We start from the raw sequence: 27,839 nt of genomic DNA, 5'->3' as shown, positions 1-27,839 counted from the left end.
GTTGATGATGCATGGAGGGGATTGGAACCATGGCAATGAGATGTTATACGATGGAATGAATGCAAAACTAAAGTTCTCCCATGTAAACTATCATATAATTCACAATAAAACATTAAAAAAAAAAAGACAATGAAAGGAACACACAGAGTCACTGTACCAAAAACAGATGGTTAGTGTTCAAACATTTCAAGAGGTAGCATAAAATCAAGAACCAATGGTACTGAAGGAAAAAAGTCCAAGGTGCACTGAAGGTTTTGACAAAAAAAGACAAGGCTCCAAGAATTGATGGAATGCAAGTTGAAATGTTTCAACAAACTGATACAGCCCTGGAGGTGCTCACTGATCTTTGCCAAGAAATTTGGAAGACAGTTACCTGGCCAACCAATTGGAAGAGATCTATGTTTGTGCCCATTCCAAAGAGATGTGATCCAACAGATCATCGAACAATGGCAATAATATCACATGTAAATAAAATTTTGCTGAAGATATTTTATAAAAACAGTTGTGACAGTACATTGACAGAGAGCTGCCAGAAATTCAATCCAGATTCAGAAGAGGACATGGAATGTGGGATCTCATTGGATCTTGACTGAAAGCAGAGAATACCAGAAAGATGTTTACTTGTGCTTTATTGACTATGCAAAGTCTTTAAACTGTATAGCTCATGACAAACTATAGATAACATTGTGAAAAATGGGTATTCCAGACCACTTGATTGTGATCAGGAAGAATTTGCACGTGGAAAGAGGCAGTCATTCAAACAGAACAAGGGTACACTGAATGGCTTAAAATCAGGAAAGGTGTGTGCAAGGTTGTATTCTTTCACCATATTTATTCAGTCTGTAAGGAGCTCTAGTAGCGTAGTGGTTATGAATCGGGCTGCTATCCTCAGGGTCAGCTGTTCCACAGGAGAAAGATGAGGCTTTCTGCTCCCGTAAAGATTTACAGCCTCAGAAACCCTGTAAAGGGTCGCTATGAGACTCCACGGCACATAACAACAACAGCAATTCAGTCTGTATGCTGAACATTTAAATAAACTAAGAGGCTGAATTAGATGAATGAGTCTGGTATCAGGATTGGAGGAAGACTCATTAACAACCTGTGATATGCAGATGTCCTTGCCTCCTGAAAATGAAGAGTGCTTAAAATACTTACTGATAAACATCATAGACTACTGCCTTCAAGAATTTGCACCTTAATGTAAGGAAAACAAAAATCCTCACAACTGTACCAATAAATAACATTTATTTACTGGAGAAAAGCTTGAAGTTGTCAAAGATTTCGTTTTGCTTGGATCCACTGTCAACAGTCTTGGAAGGAGCAGTCAAGAGTAATGTATTATTCATTAGGTAACTCTGCTGCCAAAGACTTTTTCAAGTTAAAGACAAAGGTATCAGTTTGAGGACTAAGGTCTGCCTCATCTAAGGCTTGGTATTTTCATTTGCCTCGTAAGTGTGTGAAAGATGAATCATAATGAATTAGGAAGACCATAGAAGAATTGATGCATTTGGATTATGGTGTTGGAGAAAAATATTGAAAGTACCATGAACTGCAGGAAAAACAGACAAGTCTGTGTTGGAAGAAATACAGAATGCTTCTTAGAAGCCAGGATGGCGAGATTTCATCTCTCATACTTTAGACATGTTATCAGGAATGACCAGTCGTTGGAGAAGACATCATGCTTGGTAAAGTGCAGGGCCAGTGAATTAGAGGAAGACCCCAATGAGATGGACTGACTCAGTGGCAGCATCATTGATTCAAATGTAACAACAATTGTGAGATGGTGTAGGACTCGGCAGTGTTTCATTCTGTTGTGCATAGGTTCATTTTGAGTTGGAATTGATCCAACAGCACCTAGCAACAGAAAAAACATCCAAGAGTGGTATGGCTGGGTCATATGGTATTTCTATTTTTCTGTTTTTTGAGGAACTGCCACACAGTTTTCCACAATGACTACCATTTTGCATTCCCAATAGGAGTGGATTATACTTCCAATTTCTCTACGTCCTCAGCAACATTTGATATTTTCTGTTTTTTGGTGAGTTTTTTTTTTTTTTTTTAAATCTTAGCCATCTTAGTGAAATGATATCTCATTGTGGTTTTAATTTGCATATCTCTGAAGTCTAATGACCTTGAGGATCTTTTCATGTGTTTGGTGGACATTTCAATGCCCTCTTTGTTGAAATGTCTATTCAAGTCCTTTGCCCATTTTATGATTGGGTTATTTATCTTTTTTTTTTTGGTAAGTTGTCAAAGTTTTGTGTATATTGTGATTATTAGATTGTTAATGGTTACATGTTTCCAAAGAAACCTTTCATGTTCTGGGCGAAGTATTTTTATAAATGAAGAGAAGTTTTTATTTTTATGAGGTCCCAATTACTTATTTTGTCTTTTGCTGGATGTGTCCCATTCCTTTTTAAAGATGCTATTTCTTATAATGGAGTTCTTATGTGGTGCTGTAGGAAAAGCACTAGCCTGCTAACCACAAGGTCGGCCATGCAAACCCACCAGTTGCTCCTTGGAAACCCTATATAAAGTTGCTATGATTCAGAGCTGACTCCATGACACTTAACAATAACAACAACATTTCTTCTAATAATTTTAAACAGGTACTACAAAAATGATAACCAGTAGGAAGTTGTAAAATTTGCAGCATGATGATACTTTGCTATTGTTATTGTTGAGTGCCATGAAGTCGTTTCCAACTCACAGTGACCCTGATAAGGTTTCCAAGGAGTGACTGGTGGGTTTGAACCACTAACCTTGTGGTTAGAAGTCCAGTGCTTATCCTACAGTGCCACACCAGGACTCCAGTGATAATTACTGACCCACTATTTTCTCAAACTGGGTTGCATCTCTTTGTTGCTAGGTGCCATCGAGTCGGTGCCGACTCATAGGGACCCTATGCACAATAGAGCGAAACACTGCCCAGTTCTGGGCCAACCTCACAATCGTTGCTACCCCTGAGTCCATTGCTGTTGCAATTATGCCAATTCATCTCACTGGGGGTCTTCTCCGACCTTCCACTTCACCAAGCATGATATCCTTCTCCAGTTGACTGGTCTCTCCTGACAATGTGTCTGAAGTATGAAAGATGAACTCTGGCCAGCCATGTGTCCAAGGAACACTCGGGCTGTACTTCATCCAACACAGGTCTATTTGTTCTTTTGGCAGTCTGTGGTATTTTCAGTATTTCAATATTCTTCTCCAACATCATAACTCAAATGCATCGATACTTCTACAGTCTTCCTTATTCACTGCCCAGCTTTCGCATCCATATGAGGTTATTGAAAATACCATGGTTTGGGTCAGGCGCACTTTAGTCCTCAAACTGATATCTTTGCTCTTGAACAACTTTAAAGAGGTCTTGTGCAGCAGATTTTTCCAATACAATACGTCCTTTGATATCTTGACTGTTGCTTCTATGAGTATTGATTGTCTAAGCAAAATGAAGTCATTTCTCCATTTTTATGTATGTTGATTATTGGTTCAGTGGTGAGGATTTTTGTGTTTTTTACATTGAGGTTCAACCCATACAAAGGCTGTGGTCTTTGATCTTCATCATTAATAAGTATTTTAAGTAAGTCCTCTCCGCTTTCAGCAGCAAGGTTGTATCATCTGCGTATTGCAGGTTGTTAATGAGTCTTCTTCCTCCAGTGCTGAGTGAACGTTTTTCTTTATATAGTCCAGCTTCTTAGATTTATTTGTTCATTATACAGATTGAATAATCATGGTAAAAGAATACAACCCTGGATCACACCTTTCCTAATTTGAAACTATTCAGTGTTCCTTTGTTCTGTTCAAACAACTGCGTCTTGGTCTATGGACATGTTCCTCTTGAGCTCAGTTAAGTGTTCTGGAATATCCATTCTTCGCAATGTTGTCCATAGCTTGTCATGATCCACACATTCAAAAGCCTTTACAGTCCCCTCAATGCACACCCCCTTCCAAGACTAACAGTCAATGGAAATACATGCTATGATTGGTGACCACACGCATCACCGATAGGGGGAAGTGGGGTAAAAACAGCAATGAAACGGCAAGCTAAGCCCTACAATGTTCGGTGGGCTTCTGTGGACCCAGATGGGGACCTGGTTGGCCAGCAGTGTGAGGAGACCTGGGAACTCTTCGGCCCAGAGTCAGTGGCGTGGCCACAGAGCACTCGAGTGGAGAGTGGAGCTACCGGCTGATGGGAAGAGAGGGCATGTGCACAAGAACGCCCACACTTGCAGATGGTACCCACATGACCTGGCCCGGATGACTGGATGGTCAGAGCTCAACCAGGAGAAGAAAAAAGAGGAAAAAAATAAAAGAGTGATCTGATACAATTTGATGAACTTGACCTACACCTATGGATGCAGTGACTCAAAAGAGGGAACAAATCCTTACAGCAAGAAACATTCCCAGCCCCTCCACACACAGAGTAGACAGAGATGGGCAACTTGGGCATTGGATACCCAAATGGGTGAGGGGGACTACAAAGGCAAGAATGACTGGCTTACAAGCTTTCAAGAGGGAACCTAGAGCTAGGGGGCATGGAGGAAGGCAGAATCTCCAGTGAGTACTATCCAATTTGTTTAGGCAGAACTGATGAAATGAAATGCAGATGGGTCATTTGTGATATTATAGTGAATAATTGTTATCAGGTCTGATTGTGAGGGTTACAAATGTAAAGGTAAACGTTTTGTAGCAAGGAAGGGAGTGATTAATTCTCCAGTCTAGGAGCGGAGGTCTCTAGGACCATCAACAGAGAAGAGCCGAGAGTGGGACCCTACCCAGAGAAGCAGCGATGCCTGAGATAGAGGCAGAGACGATGACATGGAGTGATGAAGCGGCTGGGGACTTTGGATCCAGAGAGGGAGAGGGACTGTGTGCTGAAGACTGGTGGGGGGGGAGTGTAGGGGGCGGGTTTGTAGGGTATACCCTTTGGTCGGTTGATGATGCATGGATGGGATTGGAACCATGGCAATGAAACGAAATACGGTGGAATGAATGTAAAACTAAAGTTCTATCATGTAAACTATCATATAATTCACAATAAAACATTTAAAAAAAATGTTCAAGAAAAAAAAAAAAAGCCTTTACATAGTCAGTAAAGCACAGGTACACATCTGTTCCGCGGAAGACAGATGAGGCATTCTGCTCCCATAAAGATTTATAGCCTCAGAAACCCTGTACAGGGTCGCTATGAGTTGGAACTGACTCCATAGCACATAACAACAACAACATATCTGTCTGGTATTTTCTGCTTTAAACCAAGATCCATCTGATGTCAACAGTGATATCCCTTGTTCATATCCTCTTCTGAATCTAACTTGAATCTCTGGAAGTTCTCTGTCAATGTATGGTTGCAGCTGTTTTTGCATTATCCTTAGTAAACCTTTACTCACATGGGGTATCAGTGATAGTTTCCAATGATTTTTGCATTCTGTTGGGTCACCTCTCTTTGGAATGGGCACAAATGCAGATTTCTTCCAGTCAGTTGCCCAGATAGTTGTATTCCAAATTTCTTGGCATAGATGAGTGACTTCCTCCAGTGCTGCATCAGTTTTTTGAAAGATTTCAATTTGTATTCCATCACTTCCTGATGCCTTGTTCTTTGCCAGTGACTTCAGTGCACCTTGCACTTCTTCATACAGGATCACTGACTCTTGATTATATCCTGTCTCTTAAAATGGTTGAACACTGACCATTTGTTTTTGGTACAGTGACTGTGTAGTCCTTCCATCTTCTTTTGAGGCTTTCTGCATCGTTCCGTATTTTGCCCATAGAATCCTTCAGGTACCACAAGTTGATGCTTGATTTTTTTCTTCAGTTCTGTCAGCATGAGAAATGCTGAGCATGTTCTTCCCTTCTGGTTTTCTAACTTCTTCTCTCTGCACATTTCATTATATTTGACTTTGTCTTCTAGAGCTGACCTTTGAAAGTTTCTGTACAGCTCTTATACCTCCTTACTTCTTCCATTTGTTTTAGCATCTCTATGCTAGAGAGGAAGTTTCAGAGTCTCTTCTGACATCCATTTTGGTCTTCCTTGTTTCTTGTCTTCTCAATGACCTTTTGCTTTCTTCCTGTTTGATGTTCTTGATGTCATCCTATGATTCTTCTGGTCTTTAGTCTTTAGTGTCTAATAAGTCTGTTCTTCAGATGATCTCTAAATTCAAGTGGGACATGTTCAAGCTCATATTTTGGCTCCTGTGAACCTGTTTTCATTTTCTTCAGCTTCAGTGTGAATTTGCATATGAGCAATTGATGATCGGTTCCACAGTCTGCCCTTGGCCTTGTTTGGGCTGATGATATGGAGCTTTTTCACTGTGTCTTTCCACAGATGTACTCCATTTGATTTCTATGTATTCCATTTGATGAAATCCATGTATATAGTTGTCTTTTAGGTAGTTTAAAACAGGTATTTGCAATGAAGAAGCCATTGGTTTTGCCAAATTCTATCATGGGATTTCCAGCATCATTTCTATCACCAAGTCCATATTTTCCAAGTACTGGTCCTTCCTCTTTGTTTTCAAACTTTGCATTCCAGTCACCATTAATTGTCAACACATCTTGATTACATGCTTGGTCAATTTCAGACTGAAGAAGTTGGTAGAATTCTTCAATTTCATCATCACTGGCTTTAATGGTTGGTGCATAAATTTGAATAATTGTGGTATTCACTGGTCTTCCTTGTTGTTGTTGTTTGTTGTTAAGTGCCGTCGAGTCGGTTCCGACCCATAGCGGGTCTTCCTTGTAGGCACATTGATATTATTCTACCAATGTACTTCATGACTGATCCTCATGTGTTCTTTTTGATGATGAATACGATACCATTCCTCTTAAATTTGTCATTCCTGGCACAGTAAACCCATGTGATTGTCAGATTCAAAATGGCCAATACCAGTCCATTTCAGCTCAGGAATGCCTAGGATATTGATGTTTATACATTCTATTTGATTTTTGACAGTTTCTAATTTTCCTTAATTCATACTTTGTACATTCCATGTTCTGATTATTAATGGATTTTTACAGTGGTTTCTCTTCATTTTGAGTTGTGCCCCATCAGCAAATGAAGGTCCCAAGGGCGTTATTCCAGTCACGTCATCATGGTCAACTCTACTTTGAGGGAAGCAGCTCTTCCCCAGTTGCATTGTGGGTAACTTCCAAACAGAGGGGCTCATCTCTGGCACTATATCTGATAATACCATGGTGCTCTTCATCATGTTTCAATATTCAGCCATCTGGTGCTGACAGTGTTCCACTGCTATTGTATAAGGTTTTCGGTGACTAAATATTCGGAAGTAGTCCATCTCTCCTTCCTAGTCTGTCTTTGTTTGGTAGCTCAGCTGAAACCTGTACACCATGGGTGACCCTGGTGATATCTAAAATACCAGTGGCATAGCTTCCAGAATCACAGCAACACGCAAGTCACCACAGTACAACAAACTGATAGAAGAGTGGTTTGTACCTTTTTACTGGGTTGTAAAATAGTGGTTTATAATCAGCATTTTAAAGACAGAAAATATCAGAGAGCTTTGCTCATAATAAGGGTAAGCTTTTTTGCATAGATTTTGTTTCAGTTCTACATACATACACACGTTGTTGTGAAGTGCCGTTGAGTTGGATCTGACCCATAGCAACCCTATACAGGGTTTCCAAAGAGCAACTGGTGAGCTTGAACCACCGACCTTGCAGTTCAAGCGGCTTTGTAGTCTGGCTCATTAACCCACAGCATCACACCAGGAATATATATATATATATATATATATATATATGTAGTGTATAATGTAAAGGAATCCTAGTATGACACTGTAAAATAAGGTTGGTTTGAACCGCAAGGTTGGCTGTTCAAACTCACTAGGCACTCCTTGGGAACTCTATACAAGGTCACTATGAGTTGGAATCAACTGGAAGACACTTAACAACATGTAATGTACAATGTATTTTTTCCTGTGAGTAACAGTGAAAAGTTTGAAAACCATCATTTTTGCATATGATTCCTAACTCCTTCCAACTAAAAGCTGGCTGGAGTCCTGCATAGATTTCTGGAATCAGCTTCCACGACACCTGGTAGTCAGAACTTCCCGCAGTCTTCCAACTGATGGGATCATGGTGGAACACTGGCATCTCTTGGCTCACATGGGCAGTTTTCTCTTTGAGGACCTCTACATGGGTGGACAGTCTCACTCACCTTCTGTCCAGCCACAGAGCACTCCTCCTGGCTACTTCTCCAGAAGCAGAGTCCATTGCAAAATGACCTTAATAAATTCCATTTTTCCATGAACTTTTTTAAAAAAGTTTTTTTATTGTGAATTGAGTGATAGTTTACATGGGAGAACATCGATTTTACAGTCATTGTTGTTGTTGTTAAGTACCATGGAGTTGGTTCCGACTCATAGTGACCCTGCACAGGGTTTCCAAGGCTGTAAATCTTTATGGGAGTAGAAAGCCTCATCTTTCTCCCACGGAACGGCTGGTAGTTTCTAACTGATGTTCTTGAGGTTAGCAGCCTGTCCTTGAGGTTTACACTCATTATTTCATTGCATTGATTACAGGCCTCTCCGTACATCATCATTGAACAGTATTTGCTTCTATTCCCTTGGGGTTTTTTTGGTGGGGGGTGGGTGGGCAGGTGTGGATGTACACCAAAACAATCAGGAATATATAATCATTTAAATAACCAAAGGGTACATTCTGCAAGCCTGCCTCCTGGTCACCAGCACTCAGTCCCTCTCTTTCCATGAGTCTAGAGTCATGCTGCTCCTTCTTTCCATGTCCTCATATCTGCCTCCATCTCTGGTGTTGCTGCTTCTCTGGATAGGGTCCCACATTCCACTTGTGCTCTTCTCCCTTGATGGTCCTAGGGTTCTCTGTTCCTGGATTGTAAGATTAACTACTCTCCCCTTTAAGTTACAAAACGTCTACTTTTATAGTTGCGACAATTGCACTTAGTCATGATAACAACTACTCACTATTGAATCATAAGCATCTTATCCCCATCTCCTTTCACCAGACCTGTGAAAGCTATTCAGTGGGGATTCTGCCTTCCCCTATACACTCTTGAAAACTTGTAATTAAACTCCCTCTTGAAAACTTGTAAGCCAGTCACTTCATGCCTTTATAGCAACCCCCCCCACACACACACACTTAGATATCCAATGTCCAAGTTACCCGTCCCTATCACCCCTGCATTCAGAGGGGGTAGGATGAAGACTTTTTCCTTTTCAATTGGTATTTTCAGCTACTTCATCCATAAGTATAGCTCAAGTTCATCAAATTGTAGCAATTTACACTTTTTCCTTTATCAAAATTTTTAACCTTCTTTTAGTCGAGTTGGGATCTTCCGTCAACTTTTGAAGCCCTCTCCTACAAGTTGGCACTCAGGCAAAATCTGACTCGAAGACAGACAAGTTTTGTTTGATTATACATTGTTTTAAGTATTTTTTCATTATTTACTTCTGTTAGCATGTCAGTTGATTGCACCTAAAAATCCAAATTTCTGACCTTTTTGGGAGTAATACGAGGTCTGCCTGTCACGTGGCAGCATTCAGCGGAAGCCCTTTAGGTTAATGGAGCGCGTGCTCTCCTTTGCTACAGCTCTCCCTCCCGGCCCTCCCTTAATGGCTTCACTTATTTCTATGACTTGCCTGACCTCCAGTAGGTTGTTGTTATCTTGGAGTGGACTCCAACTCATAGTGACACTGTAGAGGGTTTTCCAGGAGCAGCTGCTTGGTTTGAACTGCTGACCTTGTGGTTCACAGCCCAGTGCTGATCCTACAGCACCACACCAGGCCCTATAAAATGTGGGTGTATTCTGGAGATAAAAGAATACCCCACCCCATCCCTGCTTTTTAATGCCTGGCAGGAATGAGGCATTATTTTTGTTCTTTGTTTTTCTATATTTTATCTTTTTTCATAATGGCTTTGATCTTTTACTAAATGTTACTATTATCTGGAGTCCTAGTATGGAGTTCTGGTGTGGCGCTCTGGGTTAATGTGCCAGACTCCAAAGCTGTTGAACTGCAAGGTCGTCGGTTCATGCTCACCAGCGGCTCCTCAGAAACCCTATACTGGGTCACTAGAGTCAGAACCGACTCAACGACACTTAACAACGACAATAACAAGTATGGTGTTGGAGTCTTGGTATGGTGCTGTAGGTTAATGCGCTGGACTGCAAAGTCGGTTTGAACCATAAGGTTGGCAGTTCAAGCTCACCTGTCGCTCCTTGGAAACCCAATACAGGGCTGCTATGGGTAAGAACCAACTCGATGGCACTCAGCTATAACAGCAGTATGGTGATGGAAACCTTATACAGGGTCACTATGAGTTGGAACCGACTTAAAGGCACTTAACAAAAACAACAGTATGGTGGTGTAAGGAGTTCCGGTAACATAGAGGTTATGAGTCCGGTTTCTAATCTCAAGGTCAGCAGTTCAAAACTACCAGAGGTTCCATGGGAGAAAGATGAGGCTTTCTGCTTCTGTAAAGATTTACACCTGCAGAAACCCTATACGGGGTCGCTATGGGTTGGAACCGACACCCCGGCACATAACCACCACCACCAGTATGGTGCTGTAGGATAAGCACTGGGTTGCTAACCACAAGGTTGGCAGTTCAAACCCTATATTGGCTCATTATGAGTTAGAACTGACTTGTCGGCACTTAACAACAACATTACTATTGTTTGTGGTTGTAAGCTTTTTTGTATTAGTGACTGGGAAAGATATATACACTGTACTATATGAGAAAAGCAAGTTGTACATTCATGAATATTATACAATCATGTTTTTGTAAAAACAATTCCTGTATCTAGGATTTGACTTTTTAGAGCTGAGGACAACAAACTTTTTTGGTAAAGGACTAGATTCTAAATGAGTCCTTGTGTGGCACTGTAGGACAAGCACTGGATTGCTAACTACAAGTTTGACTATTTAAACCCACCTCCTTGGAAACCCTATACAGAATTGCTTTGAGTTGGAATCAACTCAACAGCACTTAACAATAACAACAACTTTGACTAATACTTTGACTCTGGACCATAAAGTCTCAAATACCATTCCTCAATCTTCCATTGCCCTTCCAATGTAGCCCTAGACTACACACAGACAGATGTGCCTGCCTTTGTTCTATGAAAACTTTTTACTCAAACAAGCAGCTGGCCTTTAAGTCATCACCTACTGACCCGTGCTTTGAAGTCTTGGAGAACCCAGAATCTTCTGTTTCTGAGACGTAGGATAAGTCAGAAACCAGAGACGCATCTAAATATCATTTCGTTTTGTTGTTCTCTGTTCCTACCTGGTGGAGAATTGCTTCAGGATGACTCATCTCACGTCTGTGTCTCTCTCTGTCAGACACAGGGCCAGGACCTGAGCACAATTTCACCAGCAATCATCTTTGAATCAATGTTCCAGAATTCAGATGATACGGCGATTCAGGAAGATCCCCAACAGACAGGTTTGCTGTGTGGCCTCTGGGGAGGGGAATCACATGTGTTTACCCATTGAATGACAGGCACTGTGGACTCTTCTTGCAATGAGCTTGTGTGGAGTAGACTACCTATGAGGGAAAAAAGGCCTTGCCATTCAATTGCAACTTTTTCCCTGCTCCCCTCAGCTCCTGGAAAAGAGGGTCTCCTGTCAAAACACCATTATGTTTCCATACTCTTGCTGATTGTGAAAAGTAGAAGGAGCTAGGAGCTCTTTCTTCGTCAGTTGTGCAGTCCATCAGCCAGGCTTCAGATGGGTCAGTCATTTGGTGTGTGAATGACTGTGTGTTCATAGAGCTGCTTGACTGTGGTCATCTAGTCTGTTCACTGGTGAATGTCTGAGAAAGGCTGTCTAGTCTCTTTCCCAAAAAAGCCGTAGGACCTTTTTTTATGATTAGACTTAGACTGGGTCCTCACATTTAGAACATAAGGTTGATGATAAAGCCTGCTACAGATACCAGAGGTGCCATTCAATGGAAAACAGAATGCCAACCTGCTAGGAAAAGAAGAAATTGGCCCTAATTGACTTCTGATGTCTTTTGTCTTGCCCATAGTGATTGTTTTTGTGGCTGTATCAGACTTGGAACATGTCTATCTACTTCTATTTCTTTTTCTTGCCAGCTGCCTTGATTGAAAGTTTTAATGGTGATGCAGAGTCAGTCAATGATGTTCCGCCATCCACAGGGAATTCAGCATCTTTATCTCTTCCACTTGTACTGCAGCCTGCCATCTCCGAGCCTCCCCAGCCTCTGCTACCAGCCTCAGCGCCATCTGCTCCTCCGCCTGCTCCCTCCCTAGGAACTGGTTCCCAGCAAGCTGCATTTGGCAACCCCCCTGCTCTTTTGCAACCTTCAGAAGTGCCTGTTCCCCACAGCACACAGTTTGCTGCTAATCATCAAGAGTTTCTTCCGCACCCCCAGGCACCGCAGCCTATCGTACCAGGACTTTCTGTTGTGACTGGGGCTTCTACGTCAGCGGCAGTGGCAGCAACGGCTGTGGCAGCACCACCCCCACCACAGAATACTACTGAGCCCCTGCCAGCCATGGTCCAGACTCTGCCCCTGGGTGCCAACTCTGTCCTAACTAGTAATCCCACTATAACCATCACCCCGACTCCCAACACGGCTATTTTGCAGTCCAGCCTAATGATGGGAGAACAGAACTTACAGTGGATTTTAAATGGTGCCACCAGTTCACCACAAAACCAAGAACAAAATGTAAGTACTATGTATCAATGTATCCAGTATGGTGAAGTGATTTTCAAAGATGCCATGATCAGGGACTTTTCTTGAAAAGGCAAATGGCTCTCAGATATGCCCAGAAACACGTAATTCTCTCCTGTGTCCTTTTCCCCATCGTCAAGTAATGTACATCCAGAGAGGGCTGCGGGCAGTGCTGAGAATCGGGAGGCAGAGAAGCAGCTGTTGTGTTTACTAACAGTAGGTATTTGAACGAATATTCGATCTGTAGTCTACACCCAGCAGGGAGTGCACGAAAGCAGTCAGCAGACTTGTAGAGGCCCAAGAGTATTTCAGGAACACTACCTGCCTCCAAAGCAGAGTCAGACTGCTGGGTGAGACTAAGGTGACCCAGTCAGCTGGGTCAGAGAAAGGTCTCTGCTCGCAGAGCCTACTGGAGACCATTTTCTAAGCAAATGACTTGGCATTCAAGTAAATAGATTTGAGAGCCAAGGATTTACCGGAGACTCAGGGATACAGAAAAGTGAAAAATAGGATCTCTTTTTTTATAACAGTGTACATTTTGTTCTAGCTAAAGAGACTAAAATGCCTCAAAGAAAGCTTACCAATAATGATAATTATAAAAATTAACAATAGCAATTATTTATTGAAAGAGCCTTGGTAGCATAGCAGATTATGAGCTGGGTTGCTAACCACGAGGTCGGTAGTTCAAATCTACCAATCACTCTGCAGGAGAAAGATGAGACTTTCCACGTCCATAAAGATTTATAGCCTTGGAAACCCTGTACAGGGTCACTATGAGTTGGAACCGACTGAGTGGCACACAACTACCACCACCATTTATTGAGTCCTTACTATGTGTCAAGCAATGTTAACTTATCACTTTTTACACATTATCTTATTTAATTCACAACAGCCTTAGGAGGTAAGTGCAATTTTGGAGGGCTGAGACCTAGACAGGTTTAAGTGACTAGTCCAAGTTCATATAGCTCATAAGATGCATGGCTAGGGTTTGAGTACAGGCAGCCTAACTGCAGGGTCTCAGTTCTTGACTACGACACGGTGCTGCCAGAGGAGGCCTTGAGAGGTTAAGGACTTGTTAGAGGGTGGCCACTGAGGTAGACCAGCTGTGAGCTATGGGAAATAGACAGTAGGAGAATGTGCAGGTGGGTGTATGGCAGAAGCATACACAATAAACTGGAAAGGTAGTTGAGTGAGAAATAATGAGTGGCTGTGAATTCCAGAAATGGAGTGCCAGCCACCTCTGGGAGCAACATGTTTTCATTTCAGAGAGCCGCAGCCATTGACATGGTCTTCCCAGTGTTGTGACCCAGGCTGCCTTCATGTGGTTATCAGTTCCTTCTTTGTCTGCCCTGGGGAGCTGCGGGGAGCAAATGCCGTTGGCACACAATTCATTTTCTTATATTTAAGTGTGATTTCCTTTTTTCTATCATTATTTTTGAGTGCTATCTCTTATACTTAGCCAAAGCTTTCACTTTCTTCCCAGATCCATCTTACAGGCATTTGTCATTTGTTTTTTTTTGTTTTCTTAAAGGGATAACAGATAAACTACCTCTAGTAAAAGACTTAAAGAAACCCTTAAGCCAATTTACTAGGAAGTGCAGTGAAGTAATAAAGGTGACTTTGTGAGCACTGCTCTGTAGTCCTTCTTAGTAATAATATGAACAGCTGTTGTTTGTTTAATGCTTACTATGTACCAAGTGCTCTTCAGGAATTATTAAATCCTCACATGAGTCCTATGGGAAAGTCTTTAGTTTTCATCCCCAGTTTTACAGGTGGGGAAACTGAGACTCTTAAGAGAGTCACATATCTTGCTTGTGAGTAAGTGGCAGAACTTGGACTTGAATCTAAGTATGGCTGACTCCCTAACCCACCTGTTAGCACTTCTCCGTACCACGTACAGCAGCACACTGCCCAGGGCCTTGTGCAGTGAGGGCAGGGCAGTGGTGGCCTTGGTTGTGAGGGGAATCCTTGGCTTGGCCTCAGCATACAGCTTCATTCCTGAGGGGAATAAAGACTTGCTCACCAGTCCTAGATATATTGGTGGCCAGACTGGAGAGTCTGGAGGGAAGCTAGGCTCTAGGTTTTCTCTGAGAAGACATCAGCTTGAGACAAACAACCTTGGAAGATCCTCTGGGCACATAGAACTTACTGAAACAGGCAGTGGGGAAGCAGCCAAGCCATCGGGTACAGAGCTGGCTACATTGTTAGTGCTGTATGTCCAACAGTGTAGTGACCTCATGTCAGAGCACAAACAAAACGTCATCCAGTACAAAAACGCTGGGCACTGAGGAGTTTCAGTAACCGTTAACAGGGAGGGAGGCTTCATATCTGCTATATTTTAGTGGCCAGAAATGTTATTTTGTGTTTTTTTTTTTTTTTCCCAACAGCAAGCTCCTAAAGTTGAGAAGGTGTTTTTTACCACTGCAGTGCCAGTAGCCAGTAGCACAGGTATGTAACTGTATTGGCTTTAAAAGAAAAGGGCTCTTGAGGCCTGAGTTAAGTATTGCTCTGAAACGTTAGCAAGCTTTGAGCAACATCAGTGAAATGGTTCACCTTATATGGTTAGAGTATTCCAGAGCCTTGCCGCCATTCGAAGTCAGGCCACTTAAAGAGCTATCAGGGGTTTTAACTAGTAGCAGAGATTCGTTCCCTTTCAGATACAGCTTTTAAATGCATCCAGAAAACAGTTTGAATCACAGTTCATGCTAAAGGGGGCAGCTGTCAATTCACTGAAGAACTAACACCTGGGTCAGGGACAGCTCGAGCTGAGAGATCCTTTTAGCAGGTGGAGAAACTGAGGCCTGGAAAGATTGAATGACCCCCCTCAGGCTCATAGAATGAATAGTGAGTGGCAGAGCTCAAGCTGAGTTTTTAGTCCTCCTAACTTTCATTGTTTCCCTGTCTGTTGTTCGCCTCACAGCTGATTTCAGATTGTGTGTGCAACACTCAGACACACACAAAGGAGCCGTGAGACTGGCTGGGGGAAAAGAAAGTTTACTGACACAGATGGTGGGTTTGAACTGCAAGGTAGTGGTTCAAACCCACCATCTGCTCCTCAGAAACCCTATACAGGGTTGCAGTGAGTTGGCGCTAAACAAACAACACCAACAGTATGTGTCAAGGAGTTCCTAGGGTGGCACAAATGGTCAAGCACTCAATGACTAAAAAGATGAGCTGTTTGAATCCACCCAGAAACACCTCAGAAGCAAGGCCTGCCACTGTATTTGAAAGCCCTGTGGAGCGCAGTTCTACCCTAGATTCAGCAGCAACTGATGAAGGTCCCTGGGTGGCACAAGTGTTTGGCACTTGACTACTAACCTAAAGGTTAGTCGCTCAAACTCACCCAGTGGGGCTGCTGAGGAAAGGCCTGGGGATCTGCTTCCATAAAGATTACAGCCAGTAAAACCCTATGGAGCACTTCTACTCTGTAACGTGGGACTCGATTCCGCACTGGGTTTGGGTGTTGTGTGTGTGTGTGTTTTGTTTTGGTACTGTGCGTCAGCCACTAGGGTTAGGAGGATGAGTAAGATGTCAGGGTTTCTGGGGCAGGCAGTACTGAACAAGTCCTGTGCCTGGGGAGGCTGGTGTGGAAGGAACCCAGCGGCACTGTGGACATGTACCAGGATGCTCATGTGCTGGCTGCACTCAGGCACGCCTTCTGCACACGCCTACAGGGTGGCATCAGCTGGAGGCCACAGAGGGGCAAGGGAGGTGGGGGTGGGGTCTTGAAGAGGAGAGCAGTAGTGTCCAGGGAGTTCGTGGGCAAGGAAGAGCCCCTCCCAGGCCCTGAGGGATAAGGAATGCATCTGGAAAGGGGAAGCATCTGCTGTGACTGGTATGGGGGAGATGAAGCTGGGCACACAGGGTGTAACTAGAGGAGGGTATGTATGAACAGGAGCTTTGTCTTGGCAGGGTTGGGGAGTGTCAGAGATACTTTTCCCTAAGAAGTAACATGGTCTGATTGAAAGCCTAGCACATGGAACCCACCTTAGCCACTGTTCTGTGACCCTCAGCCCTCCCCTAGCCTCTGTCCCGGTCCTTCATGCCCCTGCCGTGCACTCACTTGAAGAGCAGTCTCTCTTACCTCTTTCGCAGGGAGCTCTGTGCAACAGATTGGCCTCAGTGTTCCTGTGATCATCATCAAACAAGAGGAGGCATGTCAGTGTCAGTGTGCATGCCGGGACTCTGCAAAGGAGAGGACTTCAAGCAGGAGGAAGGGTTGTGCTTCCCCACCCCTTCCAGAACCCGGCCCCCAACCTCCTGATGGGCCCAGTCTGCAGCTAACACCACAGACTTTTTCTACCCCTTCTGCGCCCCTCTCATCCTCCTCTACTGTACCCTCTTCCCATGAACAAAACAGACATTCAGAGACTCCTTCAGACCCTCAAACGGAAACATTAAGTGCCATGGACGTATCAGAGTTTCTGTCCCTCCAGAGCCTGGACACCCCGTCCAATCTGATTCCCATTGAAGCACTACTGCAGGGGGAGGAGGAAATGGGCCTGACCACCAGCTTCTCCAAGTGAAGAGCCCAAATGTGCTAACCCTTAGGAAAAGAGGCATAGGCGCCACCCATGCCTACCATCTAGGGCTCAGAAATTTGAAGAATGAAGATGTCTACCGTTTGAAATGCTCACCTTTCAGACGTATTTTTTTTATTCACATCCCAGGAGGATCCATCTTAAGGAACTGATCTTTGGGATAAACAAAACAACAAAAAAAAAGCTAAGTTATAAATGAACTGTTTGGCTGCACTGTCTGTCACTTTTGCTTATTGTCACGTGAACATGGAAATTAAGGTTACTCGTATGCATAAAAAGTCTCCCTGAAAGGGTGTGGTTTCCATCAGTCTGATCTTGCCCATCGCTTGCACTGGGGTCTTTGTGGTTCTAGTTCAGTGTGCTGGGGATCTTTCCTCCCCACATGCCTTTGCTCAAAAGGCCAGGCCCTTGTTCTGTCAGAGGAGGGAGTGGCAGAGGCAGGTCAGACAGTTGTGAGTTAGACAGGAGTTGGGTGAGATGGCATTGAGGTTTGTGATTGGTGTTTGTAGACTTCAGAATGGAGAGCTCAGGGCTCATCCCACAGCCAGTTTCAGCACAATGGGCAGCTGTCGACCTAGCCTGGGTTCCGTGGAGATGATCTGGGCCTGCTGGAGCCCTGGGCAAGTTGGTGACTGTTATCAACTGCTCCTTGGAAACCCTAGACAGGGTCGCTATGAGTCGGAACCAACTCGATGGCACTTAACACCTGCCAACGCTGTGTTTGCAGAGCAGGCTCTAACAACACAATCACAATCTTTGCCTCCCTGATTCTTTGGGTGTCTCAGTTGCCAGAGCTCACAGAGCACAGTGCATTTTCTTGGGGAACATCTGTTTCTGTCCTGATGTGTACATGTGGCTCTGGCCAGGACTGGTCAGTGGTCTGTTTTCCTTTCCTCAGAGCAGAAGGACTGCATTTTGCTGATCAGGAGAAGGTACAGATCTAACGGAGTTTATAAAAGGCAGCATGTAATTGGCAGGCCAGGTATCTGGTTCCAGGTTCTATCCAGGCTTGTGCTTGCTCCCTCCTACCACCTCTCCCCTCCCTGTCTGAATTTTTCATACAGCCTAGTACAGTGCAAACAAGGATGTGACTTACTCAGCTTGATCATATGATTTCTAAACACAAACAAACAAAAAACCCCACAGAACGATGATCTCTTCTCAGGGTAAAGCAAACAAAAAATTCCCTTTCCACCAAAAAGCCTGAAATGTTGCAATAAGTTATTTCATTTGGAATGTTTCATTTCATTAAGTTGTGTTATTGGGGGAGGGGGAGATGTTTCAGGGTTTTTTTTTGTTGGTGTGTGTGTGTGTGTATATGTGTATAGATTTATATCCATCTGTCTGCCTCTTAAAATGAAACATAAAATACACTCCACACTAGAATGGGAGGCCTCCCTCAAGAGGCTACAGTAACATAGTCAAGAGTGTTTCCACAAAGAACCCCTGTGCTCACCTAGCTCACCTTCTGGAATAGGCCTCTGCCTCCCTAGAGCCCTCTCCCTGCTTGAGCAGGGACAGGGTTCCACAGACAGACAGAAAGCAATCATTACTTTGCCTTCCTTTCCCACTCTTTAAAGACACCTGCCTTGTCACTCTCTGATCCTCTGAGCCCTCACTCAGGGACTGCCAGGGCAGTATCCAGAGCAGACCATGTACCTTGGAACCCTAGGCCCTGCCTTTAGCCAGGATATCGAAGGATGGACTTGGGCAAGATGGCTATGGACTAAATGTTGTTACTGCCACGAGGAGAAATGGGCTTTACCACAAGCGCCAGATTCTCAGTCCAGCAATCCAGCCAGACAGTTGGATTCTTTTTGACTTTCTGTACTCCCCTCCTGGTGACCTTAGCAGTTGAGAAGGCAGGAGGAATCATGGGCTACTACAGGAGGCTAATCCTCCTGGCTGCTGAGCTTAGCCTGAGGCAGGGCCCTCGCTGTTTTCTGTACAGCTGCTGAAAGGGAACAGTGGGTAGGATGCCCAAGTCAGCCCTCTGGTTCCCTGGGATTCTGGTTCCTTGGGAGCTGAGGTGGGGCAGTGGGAGCCCAGAAGAGGTTATTTGAAGCTGCCCATGGTTTCAATATTGCTGCTTCTTGGTTAGCCAGAGTGGTGCCATGTTGGGCCCCCACCCAGGTCAGAGGTCTTTTCGCTCTTAAAAGACTAGGGGTGATGAAGAAGCTTCTTGAAATAGTGTTTTTAACTAGTTGCAGAAATGGAAGTGTCTACCTTTAGATTAGAAGGGGTGGCAGACCATTAGATCCAGTCAGCTTTTGAAAAATAAGGAATGTGCTTCAATTGGTAGTGAGGAGCAGGTTTTTCCGTAGGGTAAGCAGTCTTTCCTTCCATCCTCTTCCGGCTCTTGCCCCCATCCCCTCTCCCCCCTTCTGCAAGCCTGGCCTCTGGTGCCAAGGACCTTGTCAAAGAGAGGTCCCCTGGCTAAGCAGGAGCCAGAAAGAGCCTTCCTGGGCAGTGTCCACAGACACTGATAAGATCAAGCCTCTTCAAAAATTTCTCCATGGTAACCTTAACCTCTTTCACCCAGCTCTCACTAGCATCTCTGGTTAGAGACCGCCCCCTTTAAAGGGTGCTCCCCAGCACCAGGGGTTGAAGTTCACAGGCTTAGGAAGTGGTAAGGAAACTCTGGTGGACACTGCCAAAGCTGCCTTAGTGAGTGGCCTTTCCCAGGTGACAGACAAATGGGGCATTGAGGGAAAAGGGGCCTGGTCTTTTCTTGGTGGGGTCTTGCTTCCTCACAGCCAGTCTCTTGGGGGTGTCACTGGTTTGGTGGCAGGCATTGGGGTCACTTAATGAATTTCACCCTGCTTTTAAAGGAAATCATGGTACAGAGTCCAGGAAGGGTTTGATGATGTGAAGACCTCTCTGGGTAGAAGATAAGGGACTCTCTTCACATACATACATCCCACCCCTACCCCTACCCCCACCCCCAGAGAGTTAGTAGATAGATAGGAGAGTTTTGTTTTCAGGGTCAAGGCAGTGGATGGATGGGGATAATGAAGGGGTGGGTTTTCCTGAGAGATTTTGTATAATGCTGAATGTGTCCAGAGGGACAAGTTTGCAGAACCTCATGTTGGTGTATTAAAGAAATAATAAAATTTAAAAGCACTTTAGGTTATTTTATCTTTAACCCAATTGCTGCAATTTCTTTTGTGTATATATACATATACATACATTTATATATATATATATATACTTTCCACAAAGTTTTATTTTTTGCTCAGAATAAAAAGTAAAATTGAGGTGTGAAAAGAAAAGCACTTACCTCGGTGCAATATGTGTAGCTTGAGGGTTGTTGTCCCAGGTGGCCCTGGTCTGGCCACAGGTTTAACGCTTGATCAGCCTTGTACTCTGAGGCTGTTTATAGGGAAACACTATTATGCATTCTCTGAAACTGCTCAATCTATGCAAGCCTTTCCCCTGTCTTCCTCCTCCTGCCCCCCCACCCCCCATACCCCCTCAGTCTCTGAAGAACTGCTGCAGGTCCTGTTTTCTTGGGTGACTATTGAGGCCCTTTTCATCTTTCTTGGTCCCCTGCCATCTTTCCCCTCTTCACCATAACCAAGTGATGCCTGAGAGAAAGGCACAGGGCAGAACTCTGGCACCTTTGAGACGTTTGTATTTATCATCATGATCATTGTCCTTGTTCTCAGACTCTCTGAAACCATTGATTTGTACAAGTGCAACAATACTGCTGAAGAGTTTACAATTTTTCTACATCACCAATCAGAAATATGTTTGGGGAGATGCTGGCTGGCTGGGGTGAGGTGGGGCACGTGAGCCATATGCATACTGCTTCCATACTGCCTGTTGACTCTTTAAATAGAAAGTCTTCAAATCCAAAAAGCAAAGCTGTTAGTAATCCGATATATCAACTTTCGCCTTTCTTCCCTTCCCTCCTAACCTCCCCCTTTTTATCTTTCATTCTCAGGCTAATAGAGGGAAGTTTAAAAATATACTTTAGCCAATGTTATGCAAATAATTCTGTCATAATATAGATAGGAACTTGTCCATTTCTTAATAATTGAGGTTGGGAGGGGGGAGATAGCAAAACTGAATCATGCATATTTCTGATTGGTCAGCATAGCCTGTTACCTCTTGTGGATTTTTGCAGGGGCCTGGGGGGACAGCAGAGAAGGAAAGGGTCCTGTTTCTTGTCATCCCCTTTGGGGAAGCTGATGATTGGTCTGGACATTTCTGTTTCTCCTGTTCAAGAGAGGGCTTCTCAGTCTGCACTGAAAAATGCAAATCAAACTGGATCTTTATGTCAATGTGTACATAGTACAAGCCTTTTTTACTGGAAGTGTGGTTTAAAACAACGCACTGCTCTTTTTGGTAGTGTGCTTGCTGGGCCAAAAATCGGGTGATAATGTAGTGTCACTTTCTCAGCTCAATGCAGTTTCTACTCTTTTTCTTATGGGAAATTTTTTCATAAACCCTTTTTTCACCAAAATCCAGGGGTGTTTTTTGCAGTATCCTTAATAGTGGTGCCAACCCAGTGGCCTCTCTTGCCCCTTCTCTTGTATTCTCAGGCCTCCGGAGGGTTTGGTTTGACGCAACAATATACATCCTTTGTTGTGTGTGAGGCTGTGCTGTGAGTAGGGGCCAGGGGTCCAGGGTGGTTATTCCTTTTCCCTGTCAACTCTTCCTCATCCCGGTTTGGGGAAGGTGGCTGGGAAGAGATCTTTGCTGAGTCTCTGATCCTCTAGCCAGGAAAGGCAAGAGCCCCCAAAGCCCTCTCTTTTGACACACACTCGACATTGGCCTATGGTCTAGGTGAGTTTTTTAAATCCCAGATAGTTTTATTTGGATTATGTAATAGTCTATCAAATTTATTTAAGTGTGAAACATGGGAACAACGGACTTCCACTGAGCGATATGAAAACGTTACAGGTTCAGTACTTCCAAAGGAAGAAACCTCCAAACCCAAAAAAAAGAGTAAATATGAATTTGTATTTTTGAAGAATGTGAAATAATGGTGTTTGCTTAATTGCTCATTTTGTATAAACTTAATATTGTACTTTAAAATATCTGCTAAGAAGTGAAAATTTAACTTTTTGGAATTGAAAAAGCAATATGAAATACTAATGAAATCCTAATTAAATGCTTATTTAAATCTGGTAGTATCTGTGACATTCCTTCCCGGCCCTGTCTATGGTTGGCAGTTGTCAACCACTACCCCCTCCCCAGCCATCAGTCTTGGAGAGGGGACAGAAAGGAAAAGGTCGGTCACCAAGAAAGTCTGCAGGTCTCTTTTTAATCAAGGCTCTGCTGAAGGTGTGTTGTAGGGCTAGAAGCCCCCAAAACATGAAATGGACACGAAACACCACCTAGATCCCCCAAAGAAGACCAGATCACCCTGGCCAGCACTGCTAGTCTGCCCAAAGTCGGGTAGTCAGACAGGGTATTGGTTGGCTACATTTTCAAAGCACAGCACCCGCCTTCAGCCAGGATGAAGTGGGAGTGAACCCAGCAGCTAGCAGAGCTCTCTTTGCCACCCAAGGCTGAGAGCCAAGTAACAGCCACTGCCAGTGAAGACTGGCCCCTTTATTGAAGGGACGTGTTCAGAGTCCAGCCACCAGCCCCGGGGAGGCAGAGAAGTTCAGGATGCCTGGCTCTGGGATGGTCAGGGTTCGGCAGCTCCATCAGCAGCATCCTTTGGAAAGCCACCTCTGGCGGAGACAGCTGGTTGGGAAGGTGCTCCGGGTTTGGCTGAGACATTCTGGTTGGAACAGAAAGGAAGAACGTGAGGTTAGGAGGAAAGGCCTTGGATTAGGCCCTTTAAGGATATGGCCACTTGGCATTTGGATAGCACTTAACTTTTTCACAGCCTCTCACTCGCCCTGATAAAAGGAGGTTGGAGGTTAAGGTTGTAGAGACACTCTTCTACCCTCCAGGGAGAGCGTAGGGTTTAGCAAGTCCAGCCAGTCGGCAGACCCCACCCCTCAGGCCCTGCCCTGGGAGGGCACTGACCCCACCACCAGCCGGCTCCGGGCGCCGGCGGCCCAGCTGCCGCAACATCTCCTCACAAGCAGCAATGGTGTCCAGGAGTTGCCGCTGCCGCTGCTCCACCGCGTCCAGCAGCTGCTGGGCGCGCTCATCCCGGGGCGGCTGCGGGGTTGGCCTCCCGCCGAGCCCCAGCCCCACCTTCCCGCGGTCCACGCCGGCAGCCTCCCTAGCCCGGAGAGAGGTAGAGACAGTCAGGGCCCGTGCTTGCGCGGGGTCCGTGCCCCTTTCCCCCGCCCCGACGGGCCCCCTCTCACCCCCGTGGCCAGTCTGAGCCCGGGCCCCATTCCATCTCCGCCTGCGCGGCCCGACCACCGCCCCCCTTTCGGCCGCCCCCCTCCCCAGCGCTGCGCTAAGGCTTCGCCAAGCTGCGCCCCGCCCCGTCCCCACCGGTCTCCTTCAATCCTCCTGGGGGTCGCGGTCCCTTTAAGGTGCCCGGCGCGGAGGTGGGGCCGAGCCGTCCGAGCCGGAAGTTCACTGGCCGCGTCACTTCCTCCCGGAAGCAGGCCCCGGCGGATGTCTCCGGCGCGTCCGTGCAGGGGGCTGAGGGCCGCCGTGGCTGCCAGCTTGGGGTTGAGTGAGGGGCCGGCGGGCTCCTCCCGGAGCGGCCGCCTCTTTCGCCCGCCGAGCACCTCTCCGGTTACGCCGGGGGCCCGGCTGCTGCGGCTCCCAGGGAGTGGGGCCGTGCGGTCTGAGAGCCCCGAGCGCGCCGGCTGGACGGAGGCGCTGCGGGCCGCCGTGGCCGAGCTACGCGCCGGCGCCGTGGTGGCCGTCCCCACCGACACGCTGTATGGCCTGGCCTGCTCGGCGAGCTGTTCGGCGGCACTGGAAGATGTGTACCGTCTCAAGGGCCGCAGCGAGACCAAGCCGCTGGCCGTATGCCTGGGCCGCGTGGCCGACGTCTACAGGTGAGGCCGCCCGGCCCCGGCCCCGCTGGGGGCGGCACCGCGGGAGGGGCTTCCGGTGACAGGCTTGGGAGACTGAGGCGCAGAGAGCGGGAGGGGCTTGTTTGTCCCAGCTCCGCCAGGAATCCGGAACTGGAACTATGTATCGAGCATATCGCCAAAACCAGGCCCTGAACTAGGTGCTGGGCCGCAGCGTTCCCCTTTCTCTTGGTGGTTTCTGCTGACGAGAAGAGCCTCTTAATTAAAAAAAAGGAAACAAAATACGGACGTAACTGAGTGGGAGTGTTTGGAAGAGATTACGACATGGAGTGATGTACGGCTGCTGTGGCCCTTGTGGTTGCCAAGCTTAGGGTGCTCCTCTGCTCCTGCTCAGCTTCTCAGGGAGGTGACGCTGGGATGGGAGACAGACGGATCCCATTGCAGGCCTCGAGACCCCTTTCTCCATCTGCCTGGAGTCTAGAGACGGACCGAACGGCAGTCTATTCTTGATGGGAGTTACACGTGTCTTGTTGCTCAGGTTCTGCCATGTGAGAGTCCCCGAGGGGCTCCTGCAAGATCTTTTGCCTGGACCAGTGACCCTGGTGATGGAGCGCTCGGAGGAACTCCACAAGGACCTGAACCCGTTCACGCCTGTGAGTTGGGTTTTCTGTTGTGCCCTCTGGCCGCTGCGCCTCACTGGGATTCAGGCCAGCTCCATTCCCACCCCTTCCATCCTTTCTCATGGCCCCCTTTCCTTTTGCCTCATAGCTTGTAGGCATCCGGATCCCCGACCATGCCTTCATGCAAGACTTGGCCCAGGTGTTTGGAGGACCTCTTGCACTCACCAGTGCCAACCTCAGCTCCCAGGCCAGTTCTCTGAATGTCGAGGTGAGAGCTACCCAAACGCACTTTCTTAAGCATTGGAATTGCCTAGCGGGGAGAGTTGCCCTTTGGGTCCAATGGTGGGAAGTCTGCCCAGTTGGCAGTGGGTAGAGGTTAGGGGTATCCAGATTAAAGAACCTTAGAATGGCTTGAATACACTGTTTTAAGAGTCCAAGGGGAGAATTGGTGTTTCCTTTTTGTCTAATGTACCTGGGTGGGGCAGCTGGTTAAGATGCTAGAGGGTAGATGTTCGAGTTTTACCTTGGGAGAAAAGCTTGGTAATGTCCTTAGAACAAGCAGCCATTGAAAAGCCCATGGAGCACAGCTCTTCTCTCATACACATCAGGAAGCCACGACTCCCTGGCAACTTTTGTGTTATTTTAAATATGTCTTTTTACTGATAGGAAAAATAATGATGAGTAATGGTTTTCCATCTCTTTTGTGGGTATGGTTGTTGTTAAACGTAGAGTTAGACTACAACTGTTTTAACAAGGCTGTGAACAATTTGAAGCATTTCAGGTTCTGGGACCTTAAATCATTTATTCCAGGTCATACAGCCACTACAAGGCAAACCCAGATCTTTACTCAGTTTGTGATTTGTGTCTTCATTCTCTCATGGCTGCCACACACACCTTAATTTTGTTTTGGACGCATAGCTTAGAATACACAACACGAGAGTTTAGTTTTATCTTTCTTAACAAATGTAAAAGTAGAACAGTCACAAGAATGGGGCTTTCCATGCCCACACCCAGAGAGTGGTTTCAGGGGCCTTGGAAAGGGAATGCTCTTCTTAGTCTGCCCCTTCTTATTCTGCAGACATTAGAATTTCCTTGGTCCTGATGGTTGTGTCCAAGGTAGTGGGGTGTCCAGTTAGGGAAGGTTCTCATCTTTTCAGCCCACAGTAACTACTATTTTATCACCACCACCACCACCCCTGCCCCAGTCCTGAAGTCCTAGTATGGTGCTTGCCATATGATAAACCACTGGACCACAAGGTCAGCATTTCAAACTCACCAGCTGCTCTTGGGAAACCCTATACGGGAACACTATGAGTCGGACCTGACTCCACGCCACTTACCAACACAGCAACAATCCCAGTTCTAATGTGGCGCTGTAGGATAAGCGCTGGACTGCTAACCGCAAAGTTGGCAATTCACATCCACTAGAGACAACTTAATGGCCCTTAACAACAGCATCCCAGATTCCCAGACCTACCTACCACTGCTATCAGTGTCTTCATTATGGGATAGAATGAGGGCTCCAGTGCAGTGAAAAAAAACTCAGCCCACGGTCTGGTTGGGAATATCCTTCGCATAGCCCCAAGGATTGTGGGTTGATGGCAGGCATTTGCAGAGTATACCTTGTTTTCTTCCCCACCCAATCCAGAAGGACTCTTGGTGATCATCTAGCCTAGTCCTCTGTAGATGGATTGAAGCTAACTTCACGCAAGGTCACACCAATTTGGCTGAAAGTTCAGGGTTAGAACCACACATCTTTACACCTCCTCAACTGAAACAATGTGTGACTTACAGAATTAGCCCATGGGGTTTCTAAGCTTTAATCGTTACAAAAGCAGATTGCTTAGTCTTTCTCCCAGAGAGCACTGGGTGGGTTCAGTCGGCCAACCTTTTGGATAACAGCCATTGCGCCCCCAGGGCTCCTTTAGGCTCTGGATAGGTGGTGTTTGGGGCTTTCCCCAGGGCCTCCAAATCTTGTACGCAGTGCCTGGGGTGCTGCTGCAGTGTTCTGAACCCTGAATAAATGAGTTTCTATCTCTCTGCTTAGAGGAAGACGCCTCCTGTCTGCAAACTGCATAGACTTTGTCTTAGAAACCCTGCGTGCAGTATGACATTGCAGGTGCCAGGGGTTATATCCAAGCTCCACCTTTATTCCTTCTCAGGAATTCCAAGACCTTTGGCCTCATTTATCCCTGGTCATTGATGGGGGGCCACTTGGAGATGGCCAAAGCCCTGCGTATCGCCTTGGTTCAACTGTAGTCGACTTGTCTGTACCTGGAAAGTTTGGCATCATTCGTCCAGGCTGGTGAGTCTCTTCCCTGTGCATGGGAGTAGAAAACAAACCTTGGCTGAATGAAGCTGGTCGCTCCTATCAAGCCCTGAGGGCGACAGGCAGGTTCAGAGAAGTGGTGGGTGCACTGGGACTAAGTTTGATGGGTTCTACCAGCTTTTTTGGAGTCCTGGTTAATGCGCAGGACTGCAAGGTTGGTTTGCACTTCAAGGTTGGTGGTTCAAGCTCACTAGCCGCTCCTTGGAAATCCTTTACAGGGTTGCTGTGGGTGGGAACTGACTCGATGGCACTTAATAAGCACCTTTTTCAGGATAAGGAAAGCGTCCCTGAGGGTTTGATGAACAGAGCTATGTCAGACCAGTGAGTTTAGAGCCCCCCCTGCTCACCACCCTTCCTACTCATCACTCACTTTCTTCCATTTCTTCCTCAGTGCCCTGGACAATACTGTGGACATCCTTCAACAGAAATACGGACTGCTTCCCTCAGATGGACCCTGCTCCTGAGACTTGGGAGGTGGGAGGGAGGCCCACAGATGGGTGTGGAGGCCCACAAATGTATGTCTGTCCACTGGTGGTTGGCAGGACCTCATTTGCAGAGGTTGCTGGGACTACTTCATTAGCCTGACCCTTCAAGCAGTGCTTGTCTTTTTGGAGACGAGACCCCAGAAGTGACTGGGTTAGCTTCACACCTGGGAAGACAGTTGTCTTTATTATCTTTAATTTCATATTGCAGTCAAAAATTAAGATTGAGAATATAGGAAGGCCTCGTTCTGATGTTTTTCTCTTTTAAG

The 27,839-nt window shown here is 45.8% G+C and overlaps 3 protein-coding genes across 4 annotated transcripts in view; 2 read left to right on the top strand and 1 right to left on the bottom strand.

The window, feature by feature from the left end:
* The window catches only part of MTF1 (metal-regulatory transcription factor 1), a 54,955-nt gene extending 37,736 nt beyond the window's left edge, over positions 1 to 17,219 (top strand). The window contains exons 7-10 of the mRNA XM_006867555.1: positions 11,337 to 11,439; positions 12,092 to 12,687; positions 15,081 to 15,141; positions 16,789 to 17,219. Coding sequence (XP_006867617.1) covers positions 11,337 to 11,439; positions 12,092 to 12,687; positions 15,081 to 15,141; positions 16,789 to 17,219 — 1,191 coding nt within the window. The remainder of the gene's footprint in view (positions 1 to 11,336; positions 11,440 to 12,091; positions 12,688 to 15,080; positions 15,142 to 16,788) is intronic.
* Positions 17,220 to 22,485: 5,266 nt separating this feature from the next.
* Positions 22,486 to 24,154, bottom strand: LOC102824115 (chromosome unknown open reading frame, human C1orf122). 2 transcript variants are annotated; one of them, XM_006867552.1, is made up of 3 exons: positions 23,513 to 24,154; positions 23,223 to 23,424; positions 22,486 to 22,971 (listed from the first exon to the last, which is right to left on the bottom strand). In XM_006867552.1, exons 1-3 carry the CDS (start codon positions 23,545 to 23,547, stop codon positions 22,876 to 22,878), a joined length of 333 nt encoding a protein of 110 aa, XP_006867614.1. In that variant the 5' UTR covers positions 23,548 to 24,154; the 3' UTR covers positions 22,486 to 22,875. The 2 variants fall into 2 exon arrangements, with proteins under 2 accessions (XP_006867614.1, XP_006867615.1); XM_006867553.1 differs by having other exon boundaries at positions 23,646 to 24,148.
* Positions 23,763 to 27,552, top strand: YRDC (yrdC N(6)-threonylcarbamoyltransferase domain containing). Its single transcript, XM_006867554.1, has 5 exons — positions 23,763 to 24,163; positions 24,678 to 24,792; positions 24,908 to 25,027; positions 26,922 to 27,064; positions 27,480 to 27,552. Exons 1-5 carry the CDS (start codon positions 23,772 to 23,774, stop codon positions 27,550 to 27,552), a joined length of 843 nt encoding a protein of 280 aa, XP_006867616.1. The 5' UTR covers positions 23,763 to 23,771.
* Positions 27,553 to 27,839: the final 287 nt, after the last annotated feature.

This window comes from Chrysochloris asiatica, unplaced genomic scaffold (assembly GCF_000296735.1).
Source record: "Chrysochloris asiatica unplaced genomic scaffold, ChrAsi1.0 scaffold00106, whole genome shotgun sequence".
Lineage (NCBI taxonomy): Eukaryota > Metazoa > Chordata > Mammalia > Afrosoricida > Chrysochloridae > Chrysochloris > Chrysochloris asiatica.
This window is presented reverse-complemented; position numbering and strand designations above follow the sequence as displayed.